At 42.3% G+C, this 24891-nt stretch overlaps 1 protein-coding gene and 1 long non-coding RNA gene across 3 annotated transcripts in view; one reads left to right on the top strand and one right to left on the bottom strand.

Annotated features, from left to right (window-relative positions):
- The first annotated feature begins 1001 nt into the window (after positions 1 to 1001).
- Positions 1002 to 11009, top strand: LOC139540078 (uncharacterized). 2 transcript variants are annotated; one of them, XR_011668078.1, is made up of 4 exons: positions 1002 to 1122; positions 8991 to 9672; positions 9878 to 9958; positions 10167 to 11009. It is a non-coding gene; the product is annotated as an uncharacterized lncRNA (long non-coding RNA). The 2 variants fall into 2 exon arrangements; XR_011668077.1 differs by having other exon boundaries at positions 8991 to 9958.
- LOC139540077 (leucine-rich repeat-containing protein 17-like) overlaps positions 10349 to 24891 on the bottom strand; it is a 34521-nt gene continuing 19978 nt past the window's right edge. Inside the window, exons 6-8 of the mRNA XM_071343632.1 lie at positions 14178 to 14333; positions 12861 to 13002; positions 10349 to 12715 (exon numbers count right to left, since the gene is read on the bottom strand). Of these exons, the coding sequence (XP_071199733.1) occupies positions 12439 to 12715; positions 12861 to 13002; positions 14178 to 14333 (575 nt within the window). The 3' untranslated portion in view covers positions 10349 to 12438. The remainder of the gene's footprint in view (positions 12716 to 12860; positions 13003 to 14177; positions 14334 to 24891) is intronic.

Raw genomic sequence — 24891 nt, forward strand, 5'->3', positions numbered from 1 at the left:
TAATCTATGCTGATGTCCTGAAAACAAGCGTTAGGGACTGGGTATGAACCCATGGGCGTTTGATATGGTTTCTTTGGATTGTGGCTACCACAAATGCCGCATTCATCACAGAATAAGTCTGTCATGTCTTTCATGTGTGGGTGCCACCAGATGTGGGACACCTTCTGTAAAGTCTTTAGTTTGCCTTCGTGTGTGGGCCCATGAGCTTCTCGTATTAGTTCTGGACATAGGTTTGCTGGTGCCACTAGTCTGCCATCATGGCATCTCCACAGTTCACCAGGTCCCTTGGTGGCCCCTTTCTGTCCCCATACTGAGTGTTCATAGGGTCCTGCTGTGAACTGGAGTTCTTTTATGTGTTGCTTTGTGAGCTCAGTCCGAGCTGGTTGGATCTGTAGTACCATTTGTCTCGGGGTGTATCCGCCAGCTTTCTTGGCTGCTTTATCAGCTGCATCATTTCCCTCGCTGACTCTGTTTTTCAGTTGTTGGTGTCCTTTACACTTCATGATGGCCACCTTCTCAGGTAGTGAGACCGATTTAATCAGTTTTTCCATCTGTGCTTTGTGTTTGATTGGAAGGTTTCCTGTGGTGGTGAAGTTGCGTCTAACCCATTGTGGTCCATCAGTATGGACTGCTCCATGAGCATACGCTGAGTCGGTGTAGATGTTTACAGTCTTTCCTTCAGCCTTTTCCAAAGCTTGTGTTAAACCTATGATTTCTGCCAGTTGGGCCGATGCAGGTTGTGGGATGATGGCAGATTCCAAGGTCACGTGTGACCCGTCTGGAAGCTGTTGTACCACTGCGTATGCTGCTATGTTCCCTTCCTCTCCTCTATAGCAGCATCCATCTGTGTATAACCATAGGTCCGGGTTAGTGAGTGGTTCGTTCCCCAGGTCTCAGTTTCAGTTCTTGTGCAGCTCTTTCTGCACAGGAGTGGGGTAGACCTTCTTCAGCATTGAGTGCGTCTGCCATGTTTTTGTCAGTGTTGACAAAAGTGATGTGTGATTGTGTGCATTTATTCTGGATTTTTGTTTTTCTTTCAGCGCTGAACGTGAATTCTTTGCTCATCAGATATGCAGCAACCCCATGGTGGGTGTGGATTTCCAATGGATGGCACATTACCAGGTGGGCTGTTTTTTCAATAGCTTTTGCCACTGCAGCCACATACCTGGAGCATGTGGTTTGTCCCACTTCAATGTGATCCAGTTTGGAGGAGTGATACATCAACACTCTTCTCTCCCCCTCTTGTTTCTGGAAAAGGATGGATGATGTAAATCCTTCTTTTTCAGAAACATCCAGATGGAACTTATTTTTGTAGTCAGGTGCTGTTAAGGCTGCTGCCACTGAGAGATCTGTTTTCAAGAGTGGAAAAGCCTTTGATGCTTCAGTAGTCTAGGTCAATGATGAGTGTAGGTTAGTGGTGGGCAGCTTCAGGGCCATGGGGCATATTCGTCAGACATGCACTGGAAAGGGGGAGGTGATTGCTGATTTGGGTCTGGATTGGGGTGATTGTATGCGGGTTGAAGGGCTGCACGTGGTTGATACATCATTGGCCTGACTCCTCCACGTCCTCTTGGGGTGGTTTGTCGTGCCCGATTGGCCATCCAGTAATGTTGGGTCGGTGTCAATGGGTATGGGCACTGACGTGCCATATGTCCAGTTTGTTTACAATTGTAGCAGTCCATTGGTCGTGCTTGACCTGTCCCCCAGGGTGATGGGTAACGTGGTTGTTGTCCCCATGTTGAAGGATAGCCTTGTTGTGTTGGTTGATAGTATGGTGAGGTGACCATGGGTAGTGACTGATCCAGGAGTTGTGATGGTAGGGGAGTTCCCTGTGGGGTTGACATGGGTGGTTGTTGTTGCTGTATCATTTGTGAAACCGTTTTTTCAATGATTTGTGAGATGTCTGGTTGATCTTCAGCCACCATCTGTTTCTTGGGTTTTTCCCCTTTCTGGGCCTCTTTCAGTTGCAGTTTCAAAAGTTGTACCTGTAGGGACTGGACTTGTGTTTCAGCCCCTCCCTTATCCTTCCTTTCTCGATGATCAGTTCTCTCTTCACACATGAGTTGCCCTTCTTGGATCCCCAAAGTCATGCTACCTTTTAGGTGTCCTTCATGCACCACAAACACCGGTGCCTGTACCACAGCAGGGGTCAGAAAAGGGTTTTGAGGGAGGTGGGTAAATGGATTTTGAAAATAGGGAGGTGGTGTTATTTTCTCTCGCTGTGGCAGTTCTGGGTATAGATGGGTTGGGGCCGATGGGGCTGTGGTGGTAGGTGGGGCGTCATTATTGTTGGACATGCCCTCTTTGGTGTCAGTTGGGGCTCCAGTGACCACCCCCATCATGTCAGGTTTTCTGTAAGGGAGTGCCCTTCTGATTTCTTCAATCGCCCACGTGCCTATTTTTAGTTCTGCCTCTGCTTTCTCCCTATGTTTTGTACCTTCCTTTGTGAATAAGTGGTTCTTATTCCTTTCAACTTCACTTTCTATCCCTTCCTTCACTACTTCCTCTAATTCTTTCTCCATAGTGAGGAGTTGCCCTTTTGATGGGGCAGCTCCACTAAGGTAACCTGCCTGTGTCCATTTTAGCCTCACTTCTTCCCAGACCTTTTTAATTATTTTATACTGTATCTTTCCCCCTGCTCTGTCTTTTATTCTCTGATCTAAGTATTCATTGAATTTGTGTTTGGGGACGGTGGTCGTGGCCATTTTGTCGTTAAGCTATGTCTGGGTCTATACTATTTTTGGTGCTCTTAGCCCGTCACTGATCGCCCAGCGATGTATTCTTGGTGCCTACACAGACTTATCTTTGGTGTCCCACTCTCTTTACACAAAGAATTTTATTGCCGTATATTTAGCGAATAATTTTTTCCATTTTCCAACAATATTTCAGCTATATCCTTTTGGAACAATATATTAGTATATCCTAGCGCTTCTAGAATAATTATTTAATTAATTCTAGGACTCATTTTTCTCAAAAAATATTATTATCACATATTCAACTAATTAATTAAATACTTTCCCAAAGTATTTCAAACGTGTCCTTTTGGGACAGTATATTAGTATATCCTAGCGCTTCTAGAATAATTATCAAATGATTTCTAGTCCTTAAGGCAAAACCAGCAGCACAAGAGGGAAAAATCAAGTCAACTTTCAGCGCGGTAGCTTCACAATGGCCTAAACATTTTGACTCGGCGGTCACTTTCAACACAGCCTCAATTTAGCATATCAATAATTAGTAGCAATCGGTCTCGTGGAACGTTCAATCACTCACATTGATTTGGAGAGTTTCAGGTTTAATACCTTCTACCATTAACTTTTACTGCCTCAGAAACCCGGATCCGGGAGCACCCCCCACCCCCCACACACTGATTAGCATAGATAGCATAGCTTCAGAAGTAGATAGTAGCATCTAAATATCATTAAATCACAAGTCCAAGACACCAGATGAAAGATACAGATCTTGTGAATAAAGCCACCATTTCAGATTTTTAAAATGTTTTACAGGGAAGACAAAATATGTAAATCTATTAGCTAAACACGTTAGCAAAATACACCACTATTCTAACTCCATCAGTTTCTTACTCCTTCAGGTGCTATCACCAATTCGGCTCAACTAAGATATTGATAGCCAATAACCTATAAAAAAAACCATCAGATGACAGTCTGATAACATATTCATGGTATAGGATAGTTTTTGTTAGAAAAAAGTGCATATTTCAGGTAGAAATCACAGTTTACAATTGCACCGACCATCACAAATCCACTAGAATTACTAGATAGAGCAACGTGTATGACCAATTTACTCATCATAAAACATTTCATAAAAATAGACAAAGCATAGCAATGGAAAGACCCAGTTCTTGTGATTTCAGACCATATTTCAGATTTTCTAAGCGTTTTTCAGCGAAAACACAATAAATCGATAAGTTAGCATACTACATGTTCCAACGTTACCAGAGCATCGATTCCAGCCAAAGAGCGCTATAACGTAACCACCGCCAAAAGATATTAATTTTTTCACTAACCTTCTCAGAATTCTTCCGATGACACTCCTGTAACATCATTTTACAACATACATATACAGTTTGTTCGAAAAGGTGCATATTTAGCCATACAAAACCGTGGTTACACAATGAAAATACTAGGAAATCAAGCCTCAATATGTCTGACGTCATCTATCAGAGTGATCTAGTTTAATTAAAAGCTAATCATATACTTGACTAAAAAATACAGGGTTGACAGGAATCGAAAGACAAATTAGTTCTTAATGCAACCGCTGATTTACATTTTTAAAATTATCCTTACTTTTCAATACAGGGTTGGCCAAGTGAAGCTATACCAAACAAAATGGCGATATATGCGTTTAAAATATTTCGACAGAAACACGGTTTATCATATTAAATATTGCTTACTTTGAGCTGATCTTCCATCATATTCTTGGGCAATGTATCCTTTCTATGTTATAAACGTCTTTTGGTCGATAGATGTCCTCTGTCCTTCGAAATGTCCATCACCAACGACCGACACCCTAAAGCGTGTCCAAACTTTCAGAGTGCACGACAAAGAAATTCCTCAAAATCGCACTAAACGGATATAAATTGATATAAAACGGTTAAAATTCACTACATTATGATGTTTTTAACAACTATAACGACTGAAAACATGACCGGAGAAATACTGCTGGTTAGAAAACGATTTGGAACGAGGCAGGTCCGATGTCCTTTACGCTTCAGGCGCACGTTGAGAAAGGGTGGTCTCTGTACATTTTCGTCTTTTATAATGGCTGTGAACGTCCCATCGATTCCATTGAAAACGTGATGACGTACAGACACCCAGAGGAAGACGTAGGCAGTGTCGGTTTCTTCATAGCATTCACTGTCGCCTTAAAAACAGACCCCAGATCAGAGGTAAAAATTTCTGAAATCTGAACCCTGTCATGAAAAGTGCTGTAGAAATTGTTCTGTACCACTCAGAGACAAAATTTCAACTCCTATAGAAACTATAGACTGTTTTCTATCCAATAATAACAATAATATGCATATTGTACGATCAAGAATTGAGTACGAGGCAGTTTAATTTGGAAATGTAAAAAAAAAAATAATGCTAACAGCTCCCCCTATTGACAAAAGGTTAATCTCGCTAACACAACTTGAACATACAATATCACATTAGAATCTTCACGGTAACACCTAGCTGATCAATCTATAGCCCGACTATATGAATCTTATTTTTATTTATTTTTTATGGGTCCTCACGGTAACACCTAATTGATTGCCAACTCAACTATAGCCCGACTATATGGATCTCATCTTTATTTTTATTTTTTTTGGATCCTCACGGTAACACCTAATTGATTGCCAAATCAACTTTTGCCCGACTATATGGATCTTTTCTTTTAATTATGGATTCCTCACGGTAACCCCTAGCTGATCATCTATCAGCTATGGCCCGACTATATGAATCCTTTCTTTTAATTGTGGATTCCTCACGGTAACCCCTAGCTGGTCAACTATCAGCTATGGCCCGACTATATGAATCCCCTTTTTTTTTAATTTTGTGGATTCCTCACGGTAACCCCTAGGTGGTCAACTCTCACCTATGGCCTGACTATATGAATCCTTATAAAGCTTATTCCTCACTGTACATCTAGTCGATCAACATATCGACTAGTGCCAGACTATGTGAACAAGTCTTTGACCTATTATTACTTAGATATCTTTACACAATGCCTTAGATTCTAAACAATTTCACATAAATTTAACCGTAATTCATACTCACGCCAGTACTCCTGATCTCAATTTAGATATTGGCTATAATACAATATACAGATTTTGATTAAATAGGCTCTGCTTACCTTATAATTTCGAGCTCTTTGATCAGTTTCCTGGGTGAGTTGAATCGCCGATGTCTCCTGCGGACAGGTCACCCCTCCTTCTGGAATCTTTCTCCAACTCGTCTCCTGTCTCATCAACTTTCTATGGACCGAATTCAAAGGTTTTAACAAACCATCCTCTGCATACCAAGTTTTGTTGATAAAACGTTTACTGGAGACAGGAGATCAAGTTGAGACATAGGACGAGGTGGATATTTGTATAATAAGGCAGTTTATTCACAGGTAAAAATATCTTAGCAATCGTGCAGCACGGCCCCTTCTGTCTGACTCGTATGGAATCGTCGGAAAAGAGAGCTCTAAACAGGTTGTGCTGGTTATATATGCAACAAGTAAAGTAGGTTGATCTTGTAGTCTGGCCTTCCGATTGGTCGATCTGGGTCGTGGGTAGTCCTGTCCGGGCCTGATGTCGACGTTCCATTGGCTCTTAACACAGTTCTTTGTCTTAGAATCTCATCCTCGAGCAGAATGCATGTGCGCTTGTTTTAACAGGGGCCTGTTCATGGGGGAGGGGAGTGTGTGTGGGTCTGTGGTTATTATAAGGGTACGAAGTGTGGGGGTATAGTGGGGGATGGGTGCATGTTGTGTCAAGTATAGCTAGTGTTGAGAAGTTGTTAAAACAAGTTACCAGTATCTATTACAATTCCTTACACAAGCCGATTTGAGAGTGCTAATCAATCAACCATCGCTAACGTTAGCTATCATAGCTAAATTACATAAAGTTAATTAGCCACACATTCACCCAGCGACCAACAACGGTGCACACGGGCGTATTCAACTAACGTTAATGTCTTTATTACGTTATATTTGTCAGAAAGCCCATTTGAAGTCTGAGTAAAGTGTCAATCATTTATGTTGCGCTGCATGTGTAATTTATGTAGACAGTAGTACCTTTAATTTACTGCATATTTGTATACTGTATAGCTGTACTTGCTTATGATAAATAGCATTATTAGTGTTTGTTTGATTAAAGTGCAAGCAGTTTTATTAGTCAGCTTTCATTCACATTGAGTGTCATCAAGAGGAAGGGTGGCAGTGACATTTGTCCGTTTTTTGGGCCTCAGAAAAGAAGAAAAGTATGTTGTGAGGAAATGAGTACCAACAGATGATAGAAGTACACAGTAGTACAAGTTTTTTGATATAATAATCATTGCCATTCAGATCAGAAATGGTTAGTAATCCATTCCTGAACATCCGGGCAAGAAACACCACTTGTTTACTGATCATATTTATTTCATGTTCACTCTGGTGCGCTCAGAGTAAAGAGAGGGAGAGAGAAAGCATGAGGATGCTAACAGGGCAGGGAGAGCAGGTGACATGGAGGTGAGTGAGAAAAGGAGCAAATATTGATGACTGATCTGATATCGCCATGTTGGTGTTGTTCCTACGACATAATTAATGTTGGCACAACTGAGCTTAGGTTTAGGCACAGGTGCCACTGAGGTTAGGGTGGGGTGCAAGGGAATATTCTGTCTTTGGACTGGGGTAACCAACTAACTACAGGTCAGTTGCAATGATGGTCCTGGAGAAACATTAATTATGATGTCTTAGGAACAACACCAAGACGGCGATATCAGATCGTGCAAATATTGATGGTTAAGAGTCTTATATCCGCAAACCTACAAAACATTACACCAGTCAGGCTACAGTCCATATCCATCCGGATGCCCAGTCTGTACAGAGCCCAATTCTACAACGCCTTGGACACAGTGAAAACTAAATTCATAGGTTTGCTCAAACTGGATTCCACAAGCTGCAGCAGCTTGAAGATGTGCTGCTACGCAGAGACATGGACAAGGTGGTAGACCAGTATCCTGAATTTAATTCAAGACTACTGCAGGTGCAGCTGGCCATGTTTGGTGCTAATTACACATATCAAACGAGCTCAGATGTTGCTAGCATTATTTGGGAAATGGTGCCAGAGGTGAGAGGTCTCTTCAGTCAGGTGGAAGCTTTAGTAAGGCTTCTGCTGGTCATCCCTGCCTCCTCTGTAGAGGCTGAAATTAGTTTTAGTGCCCTGAGGAGACTTAAGACATGGCTTAGATCATCGATGAGTCAAACAAGGCTAAATAATGTGGCCATGTGTCACATGCACCTGGAGAAACTGGACAGACTGGACCTTGAAGGAATATGCCAGTCTTTTATCGGTGTCAACGATAAGCGCAAAAAGGCCTTTGGATCCTTTGCTTGAAGAATGGCAAGTCAAAACACATGTCATTGCCTGGAGAGGAGATGAGAGGAAAGGAGAGCAGAGGAAAGGAGATTACTGGAGAGAGCAGGGGAGAGGATAGGAGAAGAGATAACTGGAGAGGAGAATATAGGAGAGGGCTCAAGAGCAGAGCAGAGCAAATGCCCCTGCTGCCCACCCAAGTTTACTTGTAAGTAAAAACAACAGATTGCTTAACCTTGGCCACAATATCTGAACTTGTCTTCATATAACAATGCATAGATTTCTGTTTATATGATTACGGTTATGGTTGTACTTTATTAATCCCTAATCTCTGCCATTACATACAAGAAAAGGTAAAAAAGAAAAAACAGAGCAATGTAATACAATACACTATTAGAAATTATTGTAAAAAAAAATAATAAAAAATAATAATAATGTTCATCCCATGTGTTAGTGAATTTCTAAATATTTTAGAATGGCAGGAAATTAGTTTTCAAATGTTGAGTTATTTCCTGGGGGGCCGGAGCCCCCCGTATAAGGTGAGTCAAAAGGAACACATAACAATAATTCACAAGGGCTATATAGAGAACATAACAAATACAACTGTTTATTATGGATTCTCATAAATATTAGGTTGACATACACTGCGTAGCGTATGTGAATTGACACTACTCTCGCACGCAATTTTGACCCCGTTGATGATGTGGTTTCGGCTTAATTCCCATTGTACAAATGACCAAGCAATGTATCTGTTTATTTTACCAGCATTGCTCCGTGTAGACTGGAGAAAAATAGACTACTAATTTTACGTGCGATTACACCGTTGACGCTAGCGGACAGATTTGTTATAAGGGATATTATACTTTAGTAATCCACAATTACCTGGTGATGTAAAAATCTAATAATGACATTATCTTCCATATTCCTACAGATACCTTGTAACTGGAGATTCTTTCAAAACAATGACCTACAGTTACCGTGTAGGGCACTGCAAGGTTGGGTGACCAGGGCCATCTGGGACTGCCTCCTGGAGGAATTCAGGCGTGTGAAGGCTACCTATGTCCATAACTTCTTGAGGATGGACACGAGGTCCAGAAGAGGATCTGCAGCTCACCGCCATGTGCAAGAGGAGAAGTCTGCTGCTCTGCAGGATGTTTCAAGGATGGTGTCCAACAACTCAGCAAGAGAGGCAATTCGTGTGCGGGAGATCTTCACCTCCTACTTCTTCGAGGAGGGTGCTGTTCCCTGGCAACACCATAGAATACACTATGCACAACCAAAGACTCTTTTAAGAGCCATCCACATTGCAATAAGAGTACTTAGCTATGTCAACTGCAGTTTCAATTCCCATTTTCTCTCCCTTTGATTTCTACTTCTCAGGTGAGAGTGCTGAGAGTGCTGTGTAGGTAAGGGTGTGATGTATGTACAAAAACAAAACAGGGTATTTTAAGTCACCCATATTGATTTTTTTTAGAACAATTAGACACCCTATAACCCACACCTACACACTCATGTATCAATCTGATTGTGTTGTGCAGTAAACAGGCTCAGGTCTATAACTGTGGCTCCTTCCACCTTCAAAGAATAGGCAAGAGGGCCAACCATGGAGAACAGTAAGACACTTCATTATTTATATGCTATATTGTTTGTCCTCGTGTCTGCATGTTTTTCAGTATAAAGTACTCTGTAGCCACTTAGTGTGGACACCAGGTGAGGCCACACGCACATATTCCTGTTGAACACTGTCTCTTTAACTACCGTATTTTCTCAAAAACAGTCTCTCTCCTTCACTTCATCCCTCTCTCCCCTTCTCCCTAGATCCTCTAGGTTATATCAGCTGTGTCGGTGAACCCCTCCCGCATCTGAACTGGCTACATAGAGGGCACAGCATGATCAGAGGTGAGAGGTCACTTGGTCAGGTCAACAGGAAGTATTATTAAAGAGATGCTTTACATTGAAATACAGATAGAGATGTAGTAGTCCCAGAGTTAATGATCCAAGGTCAGTTTTGCATTTCACCTCCTGATGATTGATGACTGACAGTGTTAGAATTTAAAAGAAAATTGGCTTAAACATGATATCTCTCTCATCTGTCTCTCGTCTGCAGGTATGTTTTGATGTGAGAGATGATGCCAAACCCCAGTCCCATCATCGCCACCTCACCCGCTCTTAAGATAACCTTCGGGTCGACTGGGAGCCCAAGGTTCATAGCTAGGTTCTGAACTAATATGTATACCAAACGTTTTAGGGTCCATACACAGATCAGCTACATAGCTAGCTACACATCCATAGACATACAGGTTTTTTTATTCTCCACTGCACAATAAGCAAGAAAATAGTTAGATTAAATAACGTAGCTAGCTATCTGCATTGCATGGCAAATATCAGCAAGGCAAGCTTACACAATTGTACATTAAATGTGCAGTAAATGCTTTAGCTAGCTAGATTCTTTACATCCACTGTTTCACAAGACAACGGCCTGATTTGCTGGTTGTTTCAGGAGTCCATACAACATTAAACAACCAGAATTACAATGTCATACTCATGTCACAACACCCATAAAGCTAGACAGCTAGCTGGCTAATGTTAGCCAGTCAGGTGGTCTTGTTAAATTGCGATTTTCGTAAATAAACTTTGACAAAAAAATATGCATAATCGTTTGTCTCTACATTAACTGACATATTCCTGTCAACTGTACATTTTTTGCATGATTCGTTATGCCGTTATAATCACTTACATTTGCTTCCATCCTAGTATTTTTGTCAGCCATCTTTGCTAAAGAAAGTCTCCAGCCTTGGGTCGCATTGTGTCAAATTCGTCATAGGAACCACTCGATATGATTGGTCATCGCCCAGCGGTCGCCGCTGGTGATTTTCCATAAAGTTGGGAAAAGTTTATCTTTTTCACAGCCTCCCACGCCACCTTCGCACCGCCCAAAGGACCCACGCCCTCTCCGGTTCTCACCGCTTTCCTCCCATTGAAATGAATGGGAAGTGGTGTTTCGCCGCGCAGCATCTTGTGCTAATTGTACATGGGCTGTCATCACACACTATATGCATTCTATTTCCAGCGTTCGCGCACTTTAAAAAAAACGTTTAGTTTGAATTGGGTTTATGTGGATGGAATTGCTCTCTTTCTCTCGATGATAGTGTCATTGGACCCTTTTCTTAAAGCAGTTACCCCATAATAACAAGTTCCCCTGTGTGTTTTATGTCTGCTAGCAAAGCACATTTTTAGTGACTTGTTTTTGATTTCTAGGGCCAGGGGTGTTGTAACCGCAGGGAAACTAATCAGCAGTGGTTCATGTTTAGTGTGGGGATATGCTAGGAAATGGGTCACATAAAATAAATGTTTACCTATAATAATATTATACAGGACTGTTTTGTCTGGGACCATTCTGTAGGAATCTAGCAGTTACAGAGTAGCTATGGTACCAAGGCTTATTTCTTGGCAGAGATTACTATGCTTTTTTTTTTTTAAATCAAACATCTTGCCAAATAAATATTCCTGGGCCATGACTATGTTTGGGAAAGGAGCAGGGCTCCTAAATGCTTTGTTGACAGTTTAGACAGTATTTTTAGTATTTGTATTATGGCAAAATCTTAATATAATTGTGGGAAAATAGCATGAGGAATGGAGGCAGAGCGATTGTTCTGCTGTGTGCTCTCTAAATGAAATGGATTCAGATTGACTCACAATGGGAGTGCAAATGGCATAAACAGTATGGGTGAAAAGTTTGAGTAGAACTGCAGTAAATCAAGGCCTACAGACTAATGCCCCATTTATGTAGAGCCATTTTTATTTATTTATTTTTATTTAACTAGGCAAGTCAGTTAAGAACAAATTCTTATTTACAATGACGGCCTACCGAGGAACAGTGGGTTAACTGCCTTGTTCAGGGGCAGAACGACAGATTTTTACCTTGTCAATTCGATCCAGCAACCTTTCGGTTACTGGCCCAACGCTTTAACCACTAGGCTACCTGCCGCCCCCAAAAAATCTATTGAATGCTGGTCACCTCATATTCTGTTTATATACTGTTGTTTACTCACTGTGTATGTATATATTGTATTCTAGATATAGCTCATCCTAATATACCTAATACTGTACATACCAATTTCTCTTCCAAATTATATACTGTCTATACACACCACATGTATATTCTGGATTCTCACACATGCTCAATCCAATATATCTACTTGGATTGTTATTTCTTGATTTCTTGTTTTTTGATTTTTTTGGGACAAAGCAGGAACAACAATATTGAACAAAGTTCAAGTTTACCATCTGATACATAATTCATTTGAATGCTCTATAAAAGGAAGACAAAGTATTTAAAGGTGTTCAAGATGTCAGTCATTCCATCCTGGGGTAGTTTGTTAATTCAACCTGGTGACGTGGTATTTCTGCGGTCCTCTCAGATGTGCCGGTTCCATCTCCTCTAGCTCCTCCTGCAGCTCCATAGATGTGACCCACAATTCCGGATCTGTCTGGCCGTATTCTGTCTGACTGTGCTCTGTCTGGCTGCAGGCTCTGTTGTAGGAGTGAACATAGTCCTCCACACTCTTTCCTCTGAGCTCAGGAGGGGAGTGGCACAGCAGGCCAGAGTGGGTCACCCCTGGGTGCAGACGTAGCCAGTACACCAGGTAGTGGATGCTGGAATATTAATTTATCTATTTATTTCATGGTTTATTTATGAGGGACAGGCCCATTTGAAACATTGACACATTGAATGATTCATGGTCAAATGCATTGTACCTGTAATTAGTTGTTAGGTAACTCTAAAAGTAGTGCTACCCACCTGTAGTCACAGACCCAGGGGTTTCCCCCCAACCTTAGCAGGGACAGGAAATAGAGGTCTTCTAGAACACCATAGTGGAAGAAGTGCAGGTTGTTGTTGGAAAGGTCCAACTCATGGAGGTGGAGAAGGCCAGACAGGGAGGCTGAGAAGCAGAGAAGTGTGATTATCATCATTAGTACGGTCAAACTACACTTAAGAAAAATATAAACGCAACATGTAAAGTGTTGGTCTGATGTTTCATGAGCTGAAATAAAAAGATCCCAGAAATGTTCCATACACACAAAAAGCTTATTTCTCTAATTTTCTGCACAAATGTGTTTACATCCCTGTTAGTTAGCATTTCTCTTTTGCCAAGATAATCCATCCACCTGACAGGTGTGGCATATCAAGAAGCTGATTAAACAGCATGATCATTACACAGGAGCACCTTGTGCTTTGGACAATAAAAGGCCACTCTAAAATGTGCAGTTTTGTCACACCACCCAATTCTACAGATATCTCCCAATGCTACAGATTTGAGGGAGCGTGCAATTGGCATGCTGACAGCAGGAATGTCCACCAGAGCTGTTGCCAGAGAATTGAATGTTCATTCGTTTTAGAGAAGTTGGCAGTACGTCAAACTGGCCTCAATGCTACACATGTGGTCTGCGGTTGTGTGTTTGCGAGCGGATTGCTGATGTCAACTTTGTGAACCGAGTGCCCAATGGTGGCGGTGGGGTTATGGTATGGGCCGGCATGTGCTACGGACAATGAACAAAATTGCATTTTATCGATGGCAATTTGCACAGAAATACTGTGACGAGATCATGAGGCCTATTTTTTTAAGGTATCTGTGACCAACCGATGCACATCTGTTTTCCCAGTCATGTGAAATTTGTAAATTAAGGCCTAATCAATTTATTTAAATTGACTGATTTCCTTATATGAACTGTAACTCAGTAAAATCTTAAAAATTGTTGTATGTTGCGATTTATATTTTAGTTCAATATAATATTTTCTTCCCTTTTTTTAAGTACTTCCAAGACTGTCCTGTGAATTCAAAACAGAATTAGTTCTCTGGCAATGCAAATGCTTCAAACCTCCCATATGTTAGGCATCTGCTGATGGGATACACAACTGTGTTTACAGGTTTCTCCTGGATATCACAGTGAATAGTAAACATATGGTTTTCATTTATCCATGATCTGGTTATGGAATATTCTACCTGTCTGACTCCCACTCATAACAGGTTGATATGATAATCAGGCTTTCTGTCTCTCCGCCTCGTTCTCACTATCTCTCTCTCTCTCTCACTTACACACTCACTTACACACACACCTGTGTCCATGTCCTCCAAGTTGTTGTCGCTGAGATTGAGTGACCTTAGGCTTCTGGCCTCCACAAAGTCTCTGGCCTTCAGGCGCCGGAGGGAATTTTGGGACAGGTCCATGTGAACCATGTCCCCTGGGATGTCTGCAGGAACCTCCGCCAGATCTAGAGACCGAGAGGGGAATGGGGGAGATAACAGAGAGAGTTGATGGGTGATAGTCATTCTCTGTCACAATTGTTTTTCCAAAGTTTCCTCTCTAACAGATCGGCATGGAACAAGATGGCTGTAGTTAAAGGGGCAATCTGCAATTGCTACATACATTTTTGGACTTGTGAATTAATGATATGTATCCATTGATTCTTGAAGAATATAACTTCTAAATGCCTCATGAGCTTAGTTCAACTGTCGAACCCCATCAGAACCCCAAATATAGGCTTGTTTTATTCCAATGTTTGTAAATAAAGTAAATGTAAATCAGACACGATATAACCTAAAACATGTTAGAAACTATCATTTTTATATCATGGATAGTCAGTCTTTTCATCCATAGCTCAGTCTGAATTTGAGAGTAGTTCAATTTCTCCAGCCCCATCCCTCAGTTTTTTACCAAAACAGGGGCAGGGAGTTTGCTTTGTTATTGTTTCAACTTCTGATTGCCACTTTAAAGACCTGTTTCAGGTCTTTGGGGAAAACTCGAATTTTACAGCTTAGTATCGATAATATTCAAGGAATTCCTGAAGGAATGGTTTTCCAGTTATCGTGGGTTAATTACTATACAGGCAGGACTGGGACTCGCAAAGGTAAACCCTGGAGGAGGGACAGATGGAAAACTGGTAGGGGGACAGTTTGAAACTCTCCTCTGATTGCCCTGTGCAAAGCATCCCCTGGTGCCCTGACAATGGCTCAGTCCTGGATTTATAGTGGTTTACTTTATTCCCAAATAAAATGAAGATGTTATTGTTTCAGAGGGAATGTAGTCTGTTAGATATGGCTTGTTAGATATTACTGCACTGTTGGAGCTAGAAACACAAGTATTTTGCTACACCCGCAACAACATCTGCTAAACATGTGTATGTTACCAATAACATGTGATTTGATTTTAATCTGATTTGGCAAATAGATCGCTGATCCCTTATAAAGAGAGAGAGGAAAATATGCAGAGCGAGATAGGGGTAAGAGGGACAGGGATACTGTACAGTCGTGGCCAAAAGTTTTGAGAATGACACAAATATAAATTTTCACAAAGTCTGCTGCCTCAGTTTGTATGATGGCAATTTGCCTGTACTCCAGAATGTTATGAAGAATGATCAGATGAATTGCAATTAATTTCAAAGTCCCTCTTTGCCATGCAAATGAACTGAATCCCCCAAAAACATTTCCACTGCATTTCAGCCCACCCACAGAAGGACCAGCTGACATCATGTCAGTGATTCTCTCGTTAACACAGGTGTGAGTGTTGACGAGGACAAGGCTGGAGATCACTCTGTCATGCTGATTGATTTCGAATAACAGACAGGAAGCTTCAAAAGGAGGGTGGTGCTTGGAATCATTGTTCTTCCTCTGTCATCCATGGTTACCTGCAAGGAAACACGTGCCGTCATCATTGCTTTGCACAAAAAGGGCTTCACAGGCAAGGATATTGCTGCCAGTAAGATTGCACCTCAATCAACCTTTTATCGGATCATCAAGAACTTCAAGGAGAGCGGTTCAATTGTTGTGAAGAAGGCTTCAGGGCGCCCAAGAAAGTCCAGCAAGTGCCAGAACAGTCTCCTAAAGTTGATTCAGCTGCGGGATCGGGGCACCACCAGTACAGAGCTTGCTCAGGAATGGCAGCAGGCAGGTGTGAGTGCATCTGCACACACAGTGAGGTGAAGATTTTTGGAGGATGGCTTGGTGTCAAGAAGGGCAGCAAAGAAGCCACTTCTCTCCAGGAAAAACATCAGGGACAGACTGATATTCTGCAAAAGGTACAGGGATTGGACTGCTGAGGACTGGGATAAAGTAATTTCCTCTGATGAACCCCCTTTCCGATTGTTTGGGGCATCCGGAAAAAAGATTGTCCAGAGAAGACAAGGTGAGCGCTACCATCAGTCCTGTGTCATGCCAACAGTAAAGCATCCTGAGACCATTCATGTGTGGGGTTGCTTCTCAGCCAAGGAAGTTGGCTCACTCACAATTTTGCCTAAGAACACAGCCATGAATAAAGAATGGTACCAACACATCCTCTGAGAGCAACTTCTCCCAACCATCCAGGAACAGTTTGGTGACAAACAATGCCTTTTCCAGCATGATGGAGCACCTTGCCATAAGGCAAAAGTGATAACTAAGTGGCCCGGGGAACAAAACATCAATATTTTGGGTCCATGGCCAGGAAACTCCCCAGACCTTAATCCCATTGAGGCGGGTGGACAAACAAAAACCCACAAATTCTGACAAACTCCAAGCATTTATTATGCAAGAATGGGCTGCCATCAGTCAGGATGTGGCCCAGAAGTTAATTGACAGCATGCCAGGGCGGATTGCAGAGGTCTTGAAAAATAAGGGTCAACACTGCAAATATTGACTCTTTGCATCAACTTCATGTAATTGTCAATAAAAGCCTTTGACACTCATGAAATGCTTGTAATTATACTTCAGTATTCCATAGTAACATCTGACAAAAATATCTAAAGACACTGAGGCAGCAGACTGTGAAAATTAATATTTGTGTCATTCTCAAAACTTGTTTTGGAAAGTTTGTTTTAAAAGTATATTGGAAAGTTTATTAGTAGCTTGCTAACTTTTTAGTTTGGATCCAGCGAAGCAGTTGGCATCAGTTGCTGGGACTGCTACTCTCTGTCCAGTCATCCTGCCGACCAAGGCCAGGTCTGAGGAGCTAATTGACAAAGCAGCTAGCCTAGCTGCTAGCTAGCTGCCTATCATGCTAGCGGGGTTTCTTGAGGGCTTGAACGCAGCCCGCTACGAGGTTAGCCATTGTGGCTGGGACCGCGGATTGTCCCGGGTTTGTGGCTGTCTAGATCCCTGCTGTTTGTTGTTTTCAGTCTTTCCTGTGACCTGCCCTGTCTGGAACTGCGATGAGTAACAGCGTAACCTACATTGCTAGCTACCATGACAAAGACCAAAGCCAACGGGTGTACTGTTGAGGACAGTGCTGTCTCTCTATCACAGGTGAAGGATCTTTTAAACGATCAGAAAGAGTTCTACAAGCAGTTGTCACAACACCAAGAAAATAGCTTCATGTGTTTTGTCCAAATACTGGTGGATTCAACTAATAAAATAATGGACGACCTGAGCAGAGAGGTCCAGGACCTAAAGAACAGAATTTGTATTTATTTTTTATTTCACCTTTATTTAACCAGGTAGGCCAGTTGAGAACAAGTTCTCATTTACAACTGCGACCTGGCCAAGATAAAGCAAAGCAATGCGACAAAAACAACATCACAGAGTTTACATAAACAAATGTACAGTCAATAACACAATAGAAAAATATATGTACAGTGTGTGCAAATGTAGAAGAGTAGGGAGGTAAGGCAATAAATAGGACATAGAAGTGAAATAATTCAAATTTAGCATTAACACTGGAGTGATAGATACTGGGGTGCAAAAGAGCAAGAGGATAAATAACAATATGGGGATGAGGTAGTTGGGTGTGCTATTTACAGATTGGCTGTGTACAGGTACAGTGATCGGTAAGCTGCTCTGACAGCTGATGCTTAAAGTTAGAGAGGGAGATATAAGACTCCAGCTTCAGTGATCTTTGCAATTCGTTCCAGTCATTGGCAGCAGAGAACTGGAAGGAAGTGTTGGCTTGGGGATGGCCAGTGAAATATACCTGCTGGAGCGCGTGCTACGGGTAGTATATGGGGCTTTGGTAACAAAACGGATGGCACTGTGATAGACTACGTCCAGTTTGCCGAGTAGAGTGTTGGAGGCTATTTTGTAAATTACATCACCGAAGTCAAGGATTGGTAGGATGGAGAGCACGTGATGCCGCGGAGCTGAGCAGACATTGACAAACCGAGCTCTTCAAAGTTATTCTATTATTACCTAAATAACAACGTTGAAACAATATTCTAACATCGGCTGATAAATTGTCAAGTACTTACCTCAACAAAGAGCCATGGACCTCCGACCGAGAGGCAAGAAGGACGACCAAAACGTTGTTGATTCCCAAGATAATGATAACGCTAGCAAGATTAGCATTAGCCCTCATAACTCAGACGACAGTTCCAGACTGTTGCTCTCGGCCTCTTGCGAGCCTGCCGACATGCTGGCTACTCTCCTCCGGGAAATTCAGGATGGTAACAAAGGTCTTTCTATGAAAATTTATAAGAAAACGGCTGAACTCCATTCTTCCATTGACGACCTGAAATCCTCCATGAATGATCTCCTTTTGAGAACGACTGAGGCAGAGTTGCGCATTAGCACAGTTGAAGATAGCATCGCTCGACATGACCAGGTCTTGATACAACTGCAAAAGAACAATGCCTACCTCAAAAACAAGGTAGATCAGATGGAGAACCAGAGCAGACGTAGTAATATCCGTGTGGTGGGATTGAAAGAGGACAGCGAGGGCCGTGACCCGGTCCGTTTCTTCACTCAATGGATCCCGGATGTCCTAGGCATAATCAACTTCACCAAGCCACTGGAAATCGAATGCGCCCACAGAACATCAGCGCCGAAACCCCGGCCAGATGAGCCCCCACGGGCCGTCCTGATCAGGTTCCTCCGTTTCCAAGACAGAGAGAAGATACTGCAACTCGCAAGAGCCAAAGGGGACATCACCATCGATGGCAAGAGGGTCAGCCTTTTCCCGGATATGAGCGCGGATCTCGCCAGACGTCGCAAGCAGTTCAGACCTGCCGCCAAAGCACTGAAGGAGAAGAACATCACCGGCTACCTCATCCATCCTGCGCGGATGAAAGTTCAGTACAAAGGCCGAAGCCATCTATTCAACACACCGGGAGAAGTGTACACTTTTCTCAAAGAACTGAACAACGTCTGAGCCAGGACGGTCTCTCTGGGGGATAAGATGCAGTTTGTTTGTTTTCTCTTATCCGGACTGAACCGCTGATATCCTCCGGTCGCTATAATTGATTTGTACATTTTCAACTAACCGTATCTTTCCGGGGTGAGTTCTATTACATTTACAGGAGAGTCTATTTTGGTTTAGTCCACATCCACTGGGCAAAGCAAATAAGTGGGTTTAGGCCCACTGCTTTCCCCCTCATTTATGTTAATCTTTCGAAAAGAGACTCAAGCAGCCCTTACCGTGGGCAGTAAATATTCAACCATAAATGTCTATTCACAACGTTTGTTTTCAACTTAGAGAGCTCGCAGGTTTTAGTTTACGCCAAGGTTTAGCTAGTAAGAGCAAGATGGAAAGCGAGCAGCAACGTATCTCTACAAGTGTATTCATGTTTGATTGTTGGGATTGTGGTTTTAGTCTGACAATCGGGGTGGGTGGGATTCTTTATTTTTCCCCCCTTTTTTCTATGTTTATTGTTTCCTTCCTAAAGAGACACATAGGTCACTTCTGTGTTCAAACCAAAGTTGAAACATTTCCTAACTATCTACATATGATAGATTTCCATTCAGTTACATATTTGAAACCCAACCTATGCTTAATCTACTAAAATATGTCACATTCAACGTAAAAGGTTTTAACAGCCCGATTAAAAGGAAAAGAGTCTATACATACCTTAAGAAATTAAAGGCTGATATTGTGTTTTTACAAGAAACACATCTTACAGCCAGTGAACACAAGAAATTGAAGAGGGAATGGGTAGGACAAGTTTTTGCGTCCTCTTTTAACACCAAAGCAAGAGGAACTGCAATTTTGATAAGTAGACACATCCCCTTCTGCGTCAACAACACCATCTCTGATCCCTCTGGCAGGTTTGTTTTGGTGCAGGGGCATATGTTTTCAGAGCCTTGGACCCTATTGAATATTTATGCTCCTAACTTCGATGACCATATGTTTATTCAGAATGTCTTCCTTCAGGTTGCTCAAGCACCACCAGGATGGCTACTGGTTGGAGGAGATTTTAATTTTTGTTTAGATACAGTTCTTGATCGGTCCTCTGATAAACCCTCACTTCTTACTAAAGCCAGCAAGCTCACCATGTCATTCATGAAAGATCTCAATTTATTCAACATCTGAAGACAGTTGCACCCACAGGATAGGGACTACTCTTTTTATTCACACCCACACAAGACACACACACGCATAGATAACTTTTTACTATCGACACAACTGTTTCATAGAGTGTTAGATGTCGAGTATCTCCCCAGATTACTTAGTGACCATTCTCCTCTGATATTATCAATCTCCATTCCTACCAAGGTAAATGGAGCATATAGATGGTGACTAAATTCTACACTCCTAAAGCAACCTGAATTTTGTGCATTCATCAAAGAGCAGATCAATATTTTTACTTTGACAAACAAACCCTCCGCTCCTGACAGTTTCATTCTTTGGGACACATTGAAGGCCTACCTGAGGAGACAGATCATTTCCTATACTAAAGGGCTGAAGTGAAAACACGAGGCGGAAATGAGTGCCCTTGATTCTGAAATCTCAGAGCTAGAGAAAACCTACCAAAGAGGCCCGACTAAAGATCTATACAGGCTTTTGGTAAATAAAAAACTGAAATATAATATTCTGAACACATATCAAGCTGAGAGGGCCATCACTAAATCAAAACAGCGTTATTACGAGCTTGGAGAGAAAGCTCACAAAGTATTGGCATGGCAACTGAAAGCAGAGGAAAGTAAGAGGACAATTAATGCTATAGAAACTCTTACTAATGAGATATCTTTCGACCCTACTGAAATTAATAATACTTTTAAGAAATACTATGAAGACCTCTACACTTCCCAATCAAGCGATGATCTATCAGAGATCGACTCCTTTTTCTCCTCTCTCAACCTCCCACGCCTGTCAGAGGAAGACAGCGAGCGCCTGAGTGAACACTTCTCAGTTCCTGAATTGTTGGAGGCCATTAAATCCTTACCTTCTAATAAATCTCCTGGATGTCTTCCCTCCAGAGTTCTACCTTATGGAGGTACTTAAAAAAGCCAGGGAAGACAACTGCTTTCCAGAGTCTTTCTCTCAAACAGTGATTACTGTAATCAACAAGAAAGGGAAAAACCCACTAAAGTGCGCCTCCTATAGACCAATCTCTCTCCTTAACACAGATTGTAAACTGGTCACCAAGATGCTATCTAAGAGACTGGAGTCATGTCTTCCCCTGTTGGTCAACCCAGATCAGACTGGCTTCATAATTAATAGATTGTCCTCCAATAATCTCAGAAAGTTCTTTGATATAATTCACTTTGCTAACAAAAACAAAATACCTAGTGTCGCAGTCTCCCTCGACGCTGAAAAGGCCTTTGATAGGGTTGAATGGCCATACCTCTTTCGCGTCTTGGAAAAGTTTGGTTTAGGTACCGTGTTTGTAAATTTGATAAAATCACTCTACAAATCTCCTAAAGCTAGGATTGCTACCAATGGGATTACTTCCTCCTCTTTCCCTCTCTATAGGGGGAACAGACAAGGTTGCCCAATTAGCCCCCACCTCTTTGCCCTCGCCATCGAACCGTTGGCTGAGGCTATTAGAACGTGCCCTGACATACATGGCTTTGAGGTGGGCCGCCATACCCATAAATTATCACTCTTTGCGGACGACCTTATCTTATTTCTAACAAACCCAGAACACTCCCTCTCTCACTTGCAGATCCTACTACAGTGTTATAGTTCTTTCTCTGGATATAAGGTCAATTTTGATAAAAGCGAAATCTTACCGTTGTCTGTCTTTGACCATCATACCATCAAGCTCAAGTTTCCTTTTAGATGGTCGCCTATGGGCTTCACATATTTGGGCATAATGGTGGATGGTAATCTGAACAACCTCTATAAACTCAATCTGGCCAGTTTGTTGCAAAAGGTGGAGGGTGACCTTTGGAAATGGATGGACTTACCTCTCACTCTACTGGGTAGAATCAATGTAATTAAAATGAATGTCCTGCCCAGATTTCTATATCTGTTTCAATCTCTCCCTATCCCTGTTCCCGCAGCATTCTTTTCCTCTCTCGACAAGCTGACCAGACGGTTTATCTGGCACGGTAAAACCCCTAGGGTTGGCCTGGATAAACTGACCCTTGATTACAGTCAAGGGGGCTTAAACCTCCCCAATTTTAGAATGTACTACTGGGCAGCACAGTCTAGGTTTCTGGCTGAGGTTTGACAAGGGTCCCTCTCCCTCATGGTTGAACATTGAAAAGCTTGAGGTAAATGATGACACTGGGGCAGAATTGTTTTACAAATGGGACAGAAAATCTATAAAAACCATCACAGACAACCCTTTAATCAAACATTCTGTCCTGGCATGGTGCAAACTGCATGAGCTGTTCGGACGGGGGGGATTCCTTTCCCCTAAAACCCCTTTATGGAACAATAGATTGATTCCTATGTTTTTCCAGAATAGTAACTTTAGACCATGGTCTGATAAGGGGATCACTCTTCTGGAACATTGTTACGAGGAGGGAGTTCTTATGTCTTTTGATCAGCCGAAACAGAAATACCACTTGCCTAACAGGGACTTCTTTAGCTACCTACAACTACGAAATTTTATTAGGGTGTCTCTCAAGGGACAATGGAACCTACCTAAGATGTCACCTATTGAACAACTCTGCCACGCAGACCAACCACTGTTCAAGACCATTTCCCGTGTTTACGATGCTCTTATGTCAGGACCAACACTGCCTGGGCTAGATAAACCCTGACTTAGATGGGAAAAAGATCTGGGTATTGATCTTGATGAGGGTCTATGGAGTGACCTATGCAGGGATGGTGTTACATCCACATTGAACTCCAGATACAGACTGATCCAGTTTAATTTCCTCCATCAGCTCTATATCACCCCATCTAGACTGCACATGTTCAACCCTGATATCTCCTCCCTATGTTTTAGATGTGGCTCAGATGAAGGAACATTCCTCCATTCCACTTGGCAGTGTTCAAAACTACACGGTTTCTGGCAGGGGGTATGCGATACCATATCCTCAATTCACGGGGTTGCATTCCCTTTAGACCCGGAGGTCTGTCTACTGGGCAACTTTACTAACACCAATCTTAGGCAAAGCCATACTATAAAGCTAACAGAAATATTGCTAGCGATTGCCAAGAAATGTATTGCCTTGAAATGGAAATTGGATTCCTCCCTGCCAGTTGCAATGTGACTATCAGAAGTTGATAGTTGTATCCCACTGGAGAAAATTACTTACTGCTTGAGGAATAAGTTAAAGAGATTTTACAGAATTTGGCAACCTTTTATTGACTATATGGAGAATCTCCCCCCACATCACATTGAATGAATCTCTATATTATCCTTATATAATGTTTCACACGTAATGTATAATATGTAGCCTACGGCAGGTGACCATATGATCCAATGTCTCATTTTTTAATTTTTTATTGCATGTTTGTATATATAATTATAATTTGTTTTATTTTTTCTTTCTTTGTTACGCTCGTCTGTTACTGTCACTTTGTCCTATTGTTGTCTAATATCTTTTCACTTTTGTCTTGAATGTTGTTAATTGGAAAATGCAAAAAAAAAATATTGAAAAAAAAAAAGGATCGGTAGGATAGTCAGTTTTACGAGGGTATGTTTGGCAGCATGAGTGAAGGAGGCTTTGTTGCAAAATAGGAAGCCGATTCTAGATTTAATTTTGGATTGGAGATGCTTAATGTGAGTCTGGAAGAAGAGTTTACAGTCTGACCAGATACCTAGGTGTTTGTAGTTGTCCACATATTCTAAGTCAGAACCGTCCAAAGTAGTGATGCTAGTCGGGCGGGCGGGTGTGGGCAACAATCGGTTGAAGAGCATGCATTTAGTTTTTGTAGCATTTAAAAGCAGTTGGAAGCCACGGAAGGAGTGTTGTATGGTATTGATGCTCTTTTGGAGGTTTGTTAACACAGTGTCCAAAGAAGGGCCAGATGTATACAGAATGGTGTCGTCTGTGTAGAGGTGGATCAGAGAATCACCAGTAGCAAGAGCGGCATCATTGATATGTACAGAGAAAAGAGTCGGTCCGAGAATTGAACCCTGTGGCACCCCCATAGAGACTGCCAGAGGTCCGGACAACAGGCCTTCCGATTTGACACACTGAACCCGTTCCTGTAGGTTCATGCTCTACAACATCCGCAGAGTACGACCCTGCCTCACACAGGAAGCGGCGCAGGTCCTAATCCAGGCACTTGTCATCTCCCGTCTGGATTACTGCAACTCGCTGTTGGCTGGGCTCCCTGCCTGTGCCATTAAACCCCTACAACTCATCCAGAACGCCGCAGCCCGTCTGGTGTTCAACCTTCCCAAGTTCTCTCACGTCACCCCGCTCCTCCGCTCTCTCCACTGGCTTCCAGTTGAAGCTCGCATCCGCTACAAGACCATGGTGCTTGCCTACGGAGCTGTGAGGGGAACGGCACCTCAGTACCTCCAGGCTCTGATCAGGCCCTACACCCAAACAAGGGCACTGCGTTCATCCACCTCTGGCCTGCTCGCCTCCCTACCACTGAGGAAGTACAGTTCCCGCTCAGCCCAGTCAAAACTGTTCGCTGCTCTGGCCCCCCAATGGTGGAACAAACTCCCTCACGACGCCAGGACAGCGGAGTCAATCACCACCTTCCGGAGACACCTGAAACCCCACCTCTTTAAG

Source organism: Salvelinus alpinus, chromosome 15 (genome assembly GCF_045679555.1).
Source record: "Salvelinus alpinus chromosome 15, SLU_Salpinus.1, whole genome shotgun sequence".
Classification (NCBI taxonomy): Eukaryota; Metazoa; Chordata; class Actinopteri; order Salmoniformes; family Salmonidae; genus Salvelinus; species Salvelinus alpinus.